Source organism: Chlamydotis macqueenii, chromosome 14 (genome assembly GCF_036417535.1).
Source record: "Chlamydotis macqueenii isolate bChlMac1 chromosome 14, bChlMac1.mat, whole genome shotgun sequence".
NCBI lineage: Eukaryota > Metazoa > Chordata > Aves > Otidiformes > Otididae > Chlamydotis > Chlamydotis macqueenii.
The window spans coordinates 17,715,746-17,729,509 of NC_141569.1; the positions used below are offsets into that span (position 1 = coordinate 17,715,746).

General features: G+C 55.3%; 1 protein-coding gene across 3 annotated transcripts in view; it reads right to left on the minus strand.

The window, feature by feature from the left end:
- The window catches only part of JADE2 (jade family PHD finger 2), a 73,139-nt gene that overhangs the window by 36,668 nt on the left and 22,707 nt on the right, over window positions 1-13,764 (minus strand). For all 3 annotated transcript variants that reach the window (XM_086759194.1, XM_086759195.1, XM_086759193.1), the window contains one exon: window positions 11,071-11,228. In XM_086759194.1, coding sequence (XP_086615320.1) covers window positions 11,071-11,228 — 158 coding nt within the window. The remainder of the gene's footprint in view (window positions 1-11,070; window positions 11,229-13,764) is intronic.

Genomic DNA, 13,764 nt, shown 5'->3' on the forward strand with positions numbered 1-13,764 from the left:
ATCTCTGGAGAAGATCAGACGGTAACAAAACACACTCAGCAAATTCCCACGGTGAATCTCATCTCTGTAAACCGAACGCTTCATTTCGCTGAAGGAAGGCGGCATTTATTTCTATATGCTCCCTTTTCATACACTAGATAGAAATAATTAATCCTGCATAGTAAAAGTCAAAATATTTAATTGTATTACAATTAAGGTTTTAGTCAGTCATTTTTTCTGTACCCATGTTCCAGTCTAAATTAGTCTTGTCCAGCATCCATAAATAAATCAGCTTCGGAAAGTCAGTGGAAAGATAACTCCACCAGCAACCTTCAGCGGACACTGACACCGCTCTTACCGCCCGCTCCGCTCGTGGGGGGATTCTCTTGCGGCACACGACGCCTTTAAAAAGGCAATTTAAAGGGATGATTTTCATTTTCTGCTTATTAAAATAGTATCTAGCAAGCCATTCAGACCAGAGTCCCAATCTTCTTACGAACTTAAGCTAATAGATTTTATAGATGCTCCTGCTTCTCGATAGCGGAGCAGAATTTCAGATGTCAGAAAGAGCCCAGCGGCGTAAGGGTGAAGGATGGGGTTGCAGACAGTGGCAGATGGTCACAGTAATGAGCTGCAACCCACAGACAAGATTTGGTGACCCCCAGCGTTTGGTGACCCGACCACGTTATGCCTACGTATTCCACTTTTATGGCTTCTAGTGAAGTCTGTAAAACCAGCAGACAAAAACTACACCCCCAAAGCTGGGTTCAAAGGGAACGCTGAGAAGATATTAAACGGGTTAGGTTTTAATTTAACTGGTCTGATGTTTAAGCTGGCATGTAAGCTGGCTGGAGGAGAAGCCTAGAAGCATCGTTAGGATCCAGGTCTCGGTGCCAATGGGTGCCTGTGCACATCACCCCTTCCCTCCTCGACTGAAGCTGCTCCAGGTACCATCGGGAGCACCCCGGTCACCAGCGCAGGCTGCTTGAAAGCTTGCAGCCCTGCAAGCACCCTGCTGTCCTCCCTCGCACAATTCACCCACAGGAGACCTCAAACCAAGGTCCTGGAACCCCACGAGAGGGACCACTGGTACCCGGCCTCTGCCAACGCGTCCTCCCGAGGGACGGAGCTGAGAAAGGGCTGGAGGTCGCGAGGAGGAGAGCGGTGACACCGTGCGACTGGGCAGGCCACCGGCACCAAACTCTGGGAAGAGGAACCTGCGGTGGCTGTCTGGTCTGGTGACCCCGTCTGCCACCGCGCTTCCTGCCGTTCGTAGGCTATCCTCACGTCAGGGGCTGTAACAAGCACAGTCCTAGCAAAAAAAAAACTTGATGGAGGTAACATAACATCAACCCTTCCAAGGACACCCGTGCTCAAACAAGCTGCGCAGTGTAACCGTGCGGTTCGTCACCACCTCTGCTGATGGATGGCTGGGCTGGCACTACCCTCTGCTCTAACCTAAACCTTCAGCAAACCTTTCATCCTAAAAACCTGTGCAGGCGGTAAACACTTGATTCAGCTCTGAAGCTCTCGTTCAGCTTCCTGCTGCTGGCTGGTGGGAACAAAGCAGCTGGAACTGGCCCCGGGAGGATGCACCAAGTGAGCATCTGTGCCCAGAAGGCACCTCCCTGACTGCCCACGCACTGGTGGCCAATGCTCAGCCCCCTGAGGGTCCCTTTGTGTCACCCCAGTGGCACTGGGGATGCTCAGGAAGGGGTTAACGCTGCCTGCAGCAGTGTCCTGCCCTCTGGGTACCGGCAGCCAGTGAGTGTGGCTCTGGGTGACGTAATGGCTGCGGCTGCACACCCCATCCCTCCTTGGCTGCACACCCCATCCCTCCTGCCGTGGAGCTGGAGATATGTCAGGGACTCCGGGATGCTCAGGGACCCCGGGATGTGTCAGGGACCCCGGCATCCTCTGCCAGGCAGGGACCAGCCCAGGCCAGCGCGGCGCAGCGACACCGCCATCCCTTCAGCCGTTGTTTTCCCCAGCTAAACCCCGCACGCCCAGCGCTATCCAGTGAATATCGGCAATTACCATCATCAGCTTTCCAAGCGCCCGCAGCCATCGGGAGCATACGGCGACTGGCTCCGCAGGCACGGCCCCGGCGCAGCCTCGCCGCCCGCGGCTGCCGGCACCGTACGCGCATCTCATCAGGGAAACTCCTTTCGGTGCCGGGACCAGTCAGGCTCTCGCAGTTTGGGTTTGGAAACCCCCCTGTGACAATCCCATTTCTGCGCAAAATGCCAAGGACGGGGGGAGGACGGCCCCTCACGTGCCGCTGGCGGTTGATGTTTCACACAGGCAGGCTCGGGAAGTTTGACAGGAAAGCAGCTGAAGCTCCAAACCGCAATTAACAGGTGCAGTGAGAAAAATGCTCCGTTTCCCCCTCTCCATACAACATCTCCTCCAGTAACAGCCTGTAACCAGAGTGGGTCCTTCCAGGCCTCTGGAATAATGTAATCCTCTAAGGAGAAAGTGATTCACTCTTCTTTGATGTGATAAAAAGAGGAAAACAAGTGAACAGGAGGCACTAAACAGCCATCTTGTTAAACCCAGGCAGCTTTCCCAATTTCGTTTCTGGGCCGTTTATCACCACATAAAAAGCCCGATCCCCAGCAGACTGGATACAGACCAGAGCGTTGACGTCCCTGTCTCTCTCACGTTTATATTCCAGCCTCAATCGCACCGAGATTTAGCTCAGCAAATGAATTATTTAAGTCCCAATTCTGACTCAGTGCCCAGAAAACCATTTCGACCCGGACCGGCGAAGGGACCCGGTAAACAAGCGCTGGCAGAGGAGAGGACGGGCACCATTTCGCCGCGGGGCTCATCTGTGCAACTTCTGCGCGGAAGAAAACCGTGGCTGCACGGCCAGGCACCGGTTTGCTGGTGGGCTGCTCGGAACAGCAAAGCGCAGATGTTTTTCTGGTTGGCTAGACAAAAGCAGCGGCTGGGCTGAGAGCAAAATACACACACCATTTCTGATGCCGTGCAAGGAATCTTCTTCAAATCCCTTTCCCCCTTTTCCCTCTGTGCCATTCAGCCTGAAGAGCGGCATCGAGGGTGGCAGGAGGGGGCTCTTCTGGCTCTGAAACCCAGCAAAACCCAGTGGCCCCCGATCCCAGGCCAGCTGCAGAGGATGCTCAGGCAGCATCTGCTCCCCGGGCAGAGGCAGCACCCATGGGTGCTGCTCTCCTCCTCCTCCCAGAGCATCCCTGACCTACCTGGTGGCCCTTCAGGGACCTGTGCCGCCTGCCAACCTTCTCCAAACCCAGTCAGCAGGCTGCTAGCGTTCTGCTCATTTCCATTTAAGCAATATATATCCTGGAATTGCTACTAGGGAAGCCAGGGACACTTGAGCGTATGTTTTCTGGATATAAAAAGATGAAAAACGTTGCTTCTTCATGTAACTTAAGCCAAGCTCCTCACGTTAAAGCATCTGGAATTAATTGTCTCAGCCAGATAATGTTTCCACAATTATTTCAGTAATGCAAACAGCTCCACGCGCATTTGCATCCTAACGGGGAGCAGAGGCAGAGGCTGCAAGCAACGGCAGCAGCTCTGTGCCTGCCGTGGTCCGCGCCGGGGCTGCGGACGCGAGTCGCAGCAGATCGGGAATTGGGCAAATCCCCCCTGACCCCGCCGCTAACGGAGCTGAGCATCGGCGAGCTCCAAACAGACACCCAAGGAAAGCAAAGCTTTGAGGAGTCTGAAAAGGCGGCACCCAGCCTTTTTAAACGCGCCAACGCTGAGCCCTGAAATGCGTGAGAACAGTTTTGACGCGGAGTCGCTTGAGGCGGCGCACAGCCCGTCCCACGGAACCAGGAGGGACCCGTCTGCCTCCCGCGCCATCCGCGTGCCGCTCCGCTTGGGTTGGTGCATTTCCTACATCTGCAAGTGCACTGAAAAAAACCACCTACCAGCTCTTTTCCACTTCACCAGCGTCCTGGGAACACGGTAAAAGCTCACTTTCTAGCGACGCGGGCTTCACCTAAATTCAACAAGATTATCCCCAGCAGCACGGCTATTCCTGCCGCCGGGCTCTCCTGGTCCTTCCATCACTCTGAAGAGCACTTAAGAGTAATAGCTTCTTGTCTGCACTAAATCACCGAGAGGTGATTTAATTATTGCCGCGGTTGCAAGCAGCGGCGATCGGATCTGCTCGGGTTTGCCCGGCTCTATGCTAAATCCACGGCTCTGGACGGAGAGCAGAGGTGATGGAGCGAGACGCGGTACCAAACCGGAGCCCGCTCCCTGCGCCGTAAACCTTGTCAGGGAGCAGCGGCAATGGAGTCCACCCATTCTATACATTTATGGCTGAAATACACTCGACTTTCTGTGCGCTCGATCCAGTATAAACCACAGGCACCCACCGGGAGGATTAGCAAACACTGAAAATAAAAGCCCAAGCGGCTGGGTACTGGGTAAGAACAGGCTGGATTAACACGTTTCCCGGAGTAAACTAATAAAGGTGAGGACTTGCTGAAAGCCCACACCAAACTTGTCAAGCAGATTGTAAAACAGAAATGATTACGAGTAGCAGGTGAAGTAAATCAGGCTCGTTCCTCTGCACAGCACTCGCGGGCGGCAAGCTCTCCTCTCCCTGCTCCCCTGTCCCAGCGCTTGTGAGCAAAACATTTAGGCCCAGGGCAATTGGGATTTTTCTTTCTTTTGATCAGAGCAGCGGCTCAGATCTTGAAAGGGAAGCGTACATCTATTTCTGAAGCGTCCCAGAATCCAGACAGATTTAAAGGCAGACAGCCGCAGACCGGGGATAACTGACCCAAGAAACAGCCCTCTGTAAAACTGCCAGCGTGCCATCTGCGAGCCCCAAACGCGCACATTTTTCAGGGTGAGACAGAGAAAAGGGAAAAAAAAAAAAAAAAAAGAAAGGAAAAAAAAAAGATGGATCATGTTAAAAAAAAAAAAACAGCTCTGCTCCAAAAGATACACAAACTGCTGCAGAATCCTGCCTGCCCCTTCTGCAGCAAAGCCCAAGGGAAGCAGCTGATGAGTCAACAGCCAGCCTGCGTCGCCAGCCGAGGAAAGGAAGTCCAATCCCAACACTCGGGAACAAAGTGTGCTGGTTCCTACAGCGCAGGCTGAGAACGGAGCCCGGGGAAGCTCTCCGGGCTGCCACGAGGACAGAGGAGCCTGGCCGCCATCCACGGCTCCCGCCGCACGCGGAGGGCGAGGTGAAGTCCAGGCATCGCCGGGACGCTCGCATCGTGCCACTGGGCCGGCCCGGCCACAGCTCCTCGGCGCTACCACGCTCCGCACCGCCGCTGAGATGGCTCCCGGCGTTATTTTCTCCCATCGCCGGAGCCGCTCCCTCCCCGTGCTGAGTGGTCTGGATGCGGCAGCCGGCCCCGCTGAGTTGAACCAAGGTGTCTGCTCTCTGGGAGCAGAGGAGAAGAAGGGCAGGGATGTGCCCCAATCCTACACCCATTACTGGTGCACCAGTTAATTCCCCTCCCTGCCCCAGCACAGTCCCCGTGAGCAGACCTGCTCCACATCCCTCCCTTTCGCAATGATGCCAATATCACAAAACCGCGACACCAGCACCCCTGCCAACAGCTCTGCAGCCTCCCAAAGAACTGCTGGACCTCCTGGAGATGTTGGGGCAACTCCTCACAGGACGGGAGCCCACTAAAGAGCAACCCAGCTCGAAGGAGACGAAGGCTGGGCAGCTCCGCATCGTGACATGGGTGCAGCCAGCCCAGTACCAGCCCAGCAGCGCAGCAAGGAGCTGCCTTACCCACCCGCGCGGCTGTGGGAGGAGAGGGGCCAGAGGGGAACCAAGGGGAGAGGACAGGACGGTGACACCAACGCCGCACCAACATGGCAGATGGCGTTTGTGCCGGTGCCGCCGCCGTCGCTGGGCTGGTACTCGCAGAGGTCGTGCCTTCCTGTTGCCACAGCACTTTCTGTTTTCTGATGAAAACAGGGCCGCGGCGACGGTGCGAGTACGGATCTGCAACGCCAAGAATATCTGGGAAGCCTGCCAGCAAGAAGCAGCCTTCCTGCTCATCCTCCCGCTGTGTGCAAATTCGCAGGAAACAGAATCCACAGCACATACTAATGTGGCTTGATGCGAGATCCAAGAGCCACCTCGAGATCCTGCCCGCATCCCTGTCAGGCCGGGGAAGGAGCCGTGTGCCAAAAATGTTAAATCGTTAAATAAAGGAGGAATGAAAGCCTGTACAGGTGCATAAAAACCCACGTAGGTGCCGCTGCTTTAGGGAGCGATGCTCCGCTGAGCGAGTTCAACGTGTCACCGTGCATGGCACCGGCGTCACCGCCAGCGGGTAGGGACGAGCCTGGGTCGGGTCCCCGCACACCCACCCTGCAAAGGGGGCTTCACACCCTCCAAAGAGCCTCCATGGCAAACCAGCAAGGCCCACTTCCCTCTGGGGTGTGTCAGGAGAAGGCACAGCTCAGCTAAAGCTTCTCCTTCCCATTTACAACAGGAGCGGTACCCGCAGCCCCGACACTCCGAGACCCCTGCAGTAACTCTTCCTGCTAATGCACCCTGCTTAATCCTTAAACTCAAACCATCCTGAGATGGCCCAGCATTGCATCCAGAACCCACCTGTGTCCCCACACCAGACTGGGACCTTGTACCTGGCTCTACCACTGACTCATGGTGGAAATCTCCCTGCCTCAGTTTACCCAGCTGTAAAACACCTGCAGGGCTCACACGGGGGCTGTAAAGCTCATTTCTGGATCCTCTGGCTACGGGCTCCAGCAGAGGTGGGATCCCATCATCACTGGGATGCAGCATCCTCTCCAGCAACCTGCAGACGCACGGGCAGAGGATGCCGGCCTGCTGGAACGGAAAATTGCCTCGACGCCTCATCCGCCTGCTCTCATCCGACTGCAAGCGGCTTTTCTCACCGCGCTGGAGCCCTTCAAGCTCTGGGCAGTTCTCAGGCGTGCTACCGTGCAGAATAAAACCCTTTCCAGTAGTGATGAGCCAGAAATGACTGCGGAGAGGAAATAGCTGATCTCCCGCGCCACCTGATAACCCCGGGGTGTGCGGGTGGCCGGTGGCAGCATCCGCGCCTCCCGGGACACCGAGCCAAGAGATGCTGCACCTCTTCCCCCACGACTTTCCTCGCAACGGCACCGTGATTTGCACCAACCCAGAAAGGACCCTGGAGTTTAAGGCGGCTCTTAGGGAAGGCTGCTTTCTGGGGAAAGCATTCCATAAAATACAGCTCTTTCCTTCTGCCTCACCCCCAGCTTTTGACATTTTAGAGCTCCAGAACAAAAATGATGTTTCAAAAAAATCTAATTTTCAGCTTTGGAGGCACAAAACCTAAAGGCAGGGTGCGGGTATGAAGCGCCGGTTTCCAAGCGCCCAGAGACGAAAAGAGCAGCAGCGGCTGCGTTCGAGGCACTTTTCGGAGGGCGAGATCCGCTGCGGAGCGGGAAGCGACTCTCGCACCCTCCGTGGCAAAATCTGCTCAGCCCAGGAACCGGAGCCCTGGGCTCGCAGGGCGATGGCCTGAGTATTTTTTTGCAGGCAGCGCTTGCCCACTTCCCAGCTCCCAGAGCTGCAGGGGCTTCTCCCACCCTGCCTGCCTCTAGGAATTTCACATGGAAACGGCTGTCAGGGCCGGATTGCCACGGGCAGCCATCCCCTACTGCCGCACACCTAAGGGCAGGATGCTCCGTCACACCCCAGCGTTACACCTGTGAGCTGGGGAGAAAAGCAAAACGCTGCCTCGACGGCGAGGAAGAGCGGCAGCTGCTGGGCTCCAAATTCCCTGTTCTAGAAAAAAAAATCAGCACTGGGATTTTTTTTTCAGCAGAAAAAGGAATCTGGACATCTGACACATAGAAGATCTGTTGGGCTTATGTCATTTTTTTTTTTTTGTTTGAGTAGGGGTAAAAGGAAAGTTTGGGAAGAAAAAGGGAAAAGCGGTGCAGAGCCCGCGGGGCAGCAGCCGCAGGGTGGTGGCAAAAGCAGCAGCTCAGGTGGGACCAGCGAGGTACCCGCTCACTGCTGCCGGGATGGAGACGGGGTAAATTAATTAAATTAGGGAGGTAAATATAGCTGTAAGACCTTTTCAGTCTGCTCTCTTTCGGCAGATGAAATATAGTCATCTTCTGTGAAAAAAACACTCGACATTTCTCGAAAGGAGGGCCAGCTGCAAGAGGGAGCTGTCTAGCACTGGAGATGCGAAAGGGACCGCAGTTTTCATCTGGCCTCCCTCCTTGGGGGGATGGAGGGATGCTCTCGGAAGGAGAACAGCTCGGCAGGAGCACACCTGTCTCTGCTGTACCTTCTGGTGTGCATGCAGAGAGATGCTGTCCTGATTAAAAAAATCTGGCATTGTCACCGCTTGTCCCCCAGGGACGTGCATCATGGCCACAAACCAGGTGCAACCATCAACGCTGCTGTAAAATGAGCGCTTCATTCCACTCACATCGCACTAGCGAAGGCAAAATATCCTGAACAGGCTTCAGCCCCAGGACAAAGCCCTTCGGGCCACGCTTGCTGTCGTGCCAGCAAAGAGAGGTGGTTCAGGCAGGTGAGACACGGTGCAGGATGGATAGAGGGAGCAACAGGAAAGGAAAGACCTCCTGGGAAAAGCAACCCGGGATGAGCAGGGCACGTCGCAACCCCAAGGAGCTGCAGAAATCCACCTGGGATGAGCTGAGAGTGACGGAGCCACTAATGAATCTCTTTGAGAGGTCACGGAGAACGCATCAGATTTCAGAAGAGCAGAAGAGGACACACATTATCTGCCTTTAAAAAGAAAACTCAGGGAAAACCACTGAGACACACAAATAAGCAATCTACATGAACAGAGGCAGAAGACAACAAGAGATAAGAACCACCCGACATGGGCTGGGACCTCTGCAATGGGTGGGTAGGAGAGGAGCACATGGGACCCATCTTGACGCAGCAAGGTTTCAACGCCACCTAAGAGGAGATGTTCCCACTGTCCACGGGCTGTGCTGAGACCACCGCGGGGTCAGGCTCCCTCGCGCAGACACGGGGCACGCTTGCTCGATCTGCCGCGTTTAACGCTGAGGAAGGGGAAGCCACAAACTCTTTGGAGAGCACGGCTTGAACTCAAGACGGCGTTGAAGAACTGAAGCAAGAGCTGGAAATATTGCTAGAGGCAACTCACCAAGGGTTACGGAATAGCGCCAAGCTTGAGAATAATCAAATCAGCAAAATCACCCCAGGAGTTAGGAGGTTTTTCAGGAGGATCTGACGGTGGGAGTGAATCCCAAGCTGGAGGTGAGTGGGCAGTGCTAGGCTGTGACGGGGGGGTCTGATGTCCCCTCCGAAGCCCATGGGCACATCTCCACAGTGACGTGGGTGAAGCCAGGGGAAGCCTGGAAGACGGCGACAAAAACGTTCACAACTCCAGACAGCGAACATAACGTTCAGCCTTTGATGGAAGCTTAAAATAAATGGATCTGCTCAGTCTAGAGGACTGAGAGGAGACACAATAGCGACCTAAAAAAATGTGAAAGATAGTGGGGAAAAGGCTGGTGCTAGAGCAGGACAGAGCGGGATGGGGAGCCAGGGGGCACAACCCGCACCAGGCATCGCTTTAGGAGCATCCCTGCGCGGGAACAGCGGCAGCGGCCGAGCTGCCCTGAGGCGCCCTGGAAACAGGGGCACGGAGAAAAGCAGAGGGACACGTCTGTCCCAACACTGCCGGCTCAGAGGTCTGAGATGCAAAACCTCACTGGGAACCGAGCCCGCGAGCAGCCCGCTGTCCAGGCTGGCTTTACATGGGCACGGCCGCCCCGCCGCGCCGAGCTATCACTTTTCAGCTGGAAATAGCACCAGCGCGAGTCCTCAGCTGGGGAGCAGAGCGCGCGCGAGTCCCGACTGCGGTTAGCTATCAAAGACAACTAAAAAAAGATACTCCACACACAGGGGTTTTTTTTCCCCTCTCTTTTTTTTTGGCTCCCCCTGCCTCCAAGGATTAAATCAACTCAACAGTCCCCTTTACAACTTCCCTTTTGATGTGTTCAGACTCATTAAAGTTTCATTTCTTTCTCTGTTTTCCCCGGGGAAGGAAGGGGAGCGTACACAAAAGTTTACTTCAGAAGCGGGGTCGGCAGCTGCAGCAGCAGCTGCTGCTGCTGTGGGACAAGCGGAGCCTCCGCCGGCCTCCGTGCCTTTGCCCAAATCCCTCGGCAAAACGCTTCCTCCCGCAGCCGCCCCGCTCCCATGCGCGGTCCCAGCATCACGCCGGCGTGATGCTTCCACGAGTGTTTTTACAGGGTCGCACGCCACGAAGCTCCTGCAAACCCTGCAAGTTTTTGGGTCTGACCCTGTGAGTTTTTGGGTCCGACCCTGCGGGTTCTGGAGTCCCTTCCCAATCTGCCCAGTTCCCCTCACCAGCAGCACCAGCCTCTCCCCTACGGCTTCAGCCATCGCCCCGGGATAATCCCCCGCACATGGTGAATGGGTAGCAGCTCCCCCATGTTTCTTTTTTGCCTGAGCAGCTGTTTAAGTGTCTATTTTAAAACTCAGTTCCCTATTTTAAAATAGCTAATGAGACAGCGATCTAGGCTGACAGACGTCGTCTCTACATGGTCCGGGAGATGCTTATCCACCCGCTGGGCTCCTTTTCCCAAGCCCCGAGTCTCAGCATGCCCACCACATTTTCAAAACGCGCAAACAGCTTCCAGGGTAAAAAAGGAAGTTTTCAACTTAAGGGCCAACTCCTCCACCCCTGCCGCGAAACGCCAGCGGTAGAGCCACGTGTTTCTAGACCAGCCAGGCAGAGGCTGACCTTCTGGGTGGTTTTCTGTTGGTATTTTTTTAATCCTCCCTTCGATTTTATCAGGTCTTTTTAAAATTCCCCGACCAAGAGCAAACAAAGAGCTGGCCCGTGTGGCACGGCTCCTCGCTGCCGCCCAAGAAAAGCCGGGCACGCACGAGAGGGATGCTCAGAAAGCAGCTGCCCCATGGCAGGGCGCGGCGGGAGGTCTCCGTGCACCCCTGCACAAGTCCAGGGTCCCGCGCATCCCCCTTACGTGCTCTCTGAAACGATGCGCACCCTGCCAGGCGGAGGGGACCCCGCGCAGGGGACCCCGCTCGCTTACCTGACCACGGGCTCGGGGATGGCCTCGGCGCTCGCCGGCACCTGGACGCCCTTCTCCCACTCCTGCCTCCAGGGATCGGCGAGGACGTAGTATTCGTCGGGGCTCAGCTGGAAGGAGTCGGGGATCTTCATGGCCGTTATCAGATCCGTACGGAAAACCTGCATTGGGGAAGAAAAAAAAAGAAAACACAAAACCATCTAACAGGCAGGGTGAAGGGGTCTGGCAGAGGTCGGGTGCCCTGGGGAAACCATCCCCAAGGGACAGCGCGGCGGGTGCCTGCGTCCCCAGTGGCACGGCTTTGTGGTGTCATGTTATGTCACCTACGGGGTAAGGTCTGGGCAGTTTTTGGGGAGAACAAGGTGCACGGGCAGGGACTGCCCATGCTTGGCCAGGCAGTGCTCAGAGCCCGAGCCCCTGCGGCTGCAAACCCCTCTGGGGTCCCAGAGCCCAGGCAGACGTGAAATCCAGCCGCAGGGCGCACGCTCGGCCGAGACACAGACCAAAAATCAGAATTAAACTGAAGAAAGAGGCTGCTTTCTCTTAGGGGATCAATGTTTTAACATAGCCAGGCGAACATCTACTGCCAACACCAAGGGATGGACAGGAACTGGGCTTTTCCATGTCCAGCCTTGCTGGGGGAAACGATGCTTTCTCTGCTCTCAACGTGAACGAAGCTGTGGGAAACACAGAGCCACCTCACCGCCTCGAGCACCTTCACATCCCCCTCACGTCACCTCGCTGCCCTGAGCAGGGACAGCCAAAAGCAGAAGGTACCCATCGGGGCTCGATGGCTCCAGTGGTGACTGCGCACCGAGGAGCAAAAGGCAAAATAAAGCCAGCTAGAGCTGGAAAATATCTGGCTAAATGGTGATGTAGGTGCCTGCCAAACGCACAGAGGTTTTTCCTGACCCAATAAACCCATGAGAGCCACGCCGGACCCCTCCTCTGTAAAAACCCTCGGACAGTGAATGGGCTCATCCTCCATCTCACTTCTGGCCCTGCCAAGTCTTCCCCCAGCATGCCACGACGAAAACTCATTCCAAAAAAAATCCCTCACGGTAAATAAGGTTTTCCATCCAGAGGGTTGCCTGACAGCAACGACTCGAGCAATCCTGCCTCTTGCAGTACAGAAATAAACCGTAAATGAAAATGGATGATTTCTCCTCTCTGCCATCTGCTACCAGCTGAAATACTCCCCGACGGTGCCAGCAGCCACGCCCGGACACCATCTCACCCTACCCACTCCATCCCTGCTCCTCTGCGCTACCTTCTGCGGGGCCGGGATGGGCCAGGCGTTTTCTGCAGACGCTGTTCAATCCGCTCGCGGAGTCTGTTCTCCAAACGAGCACTGCTTTGTCAGAACCACCATAAACGACACACCACGGTTTTACACTCTCAGTCCCAGGACAACACACTTTGAGGAGTATTTGGGAAACCAAATCGGCTGAGATGCAGGAAACTAGACACTAACTAAGACCACTGAGACCGGTATTTAGGTCAGTTTGTTTAATCCTCAGAGTCTCAGCTGCTAACCCAATTAGAGTTAAATACAATATATAAACAACCTTTTCTATGTCGGGACCTCTCTGGACGGTACTGGTACCTTCCTCCCGACGCATCTGCTCGGAGACATTTTTGACGACATCTATAGAAACCTGACTTGAGTTGGCCAGACAGAGCCCCAGCACATCCTTCACTAAACATAATTAACAGCCTACACATTACAGTCAGAATTAGGCTCAGTCTGAGAAATATCAGGTTCCTTTAAGTCTCCATGTGCTACAAACGCATGGTTACAGATGCCACAGTAACCTTTTAATAGGCTGCTAGCGTCAGCGATTTAAAAAAAATATATTCAGATGTTAATTAAACAAGAGAAGGGATATCCGAGACGTCACAGTCCTTCCAGATACCTCTGAGGACACCTCCTTCAATGCCGCGGGGCGCAGGAGCACAGCATCACACACGGTTCCCCCAGGATCCTGCCCGGCGCGGTGCCGGCAGTGCAGGGAAGCGGGCAGCGGGCTCGTGCTCCGGCCGCGGGGCACAGGACCTGGCAGCCAGCGCAGGAGCCGCGCTGGGGGACGCGGGACTGTCCCTTTCCCAGGGTTGGAAATGAAACAGCTCCATCCAATCCCGGTGTCAGAAACGAAATTCATTTTGCTTTGCTGATAGCTGTTACTTAGGCAATTTCTTTCGCGCTCTCAGCTGTTTGCTGGGGCCATGGCTCCGGCGGTCCGGGCGCCCCGGCAGCATCCCACGGGCAGCCGGCCATGCATCCCACGCCGCTCAGCACCGCTCCGAGCCAGCACGACCAGCCCAGCCTCGCCGATGCTTCACAACATCCTCAGCGGACGCACAGCCCTCCGGCAAAATGCCATGCGCACCTCGCAGCCTCCGCCTTTGGAAACGCCGCGGCAGGACCAGCCCTCGGCAGAATTTCCCTCCTCTGCATGGTGCGGATCCCAGGCTCCTGTTTTCCCGCATTAAGTCTTCCCCAAATTCATCCCTTCTGGCTTTTCAGCTCACATCGGCGTAGCAGCGTAGTTTTAATTTGAAGCCAAATAAGCACGATTTTATCTCTTTCCCTGAAGATGATAAGGCCCATCGCAGGCTGGATTTGCAATCTCGCTACCTCATTTATTTAGTCCTCCTTGGAAAACAGATAAGCTCACCCATCCAACGGCAGCACGC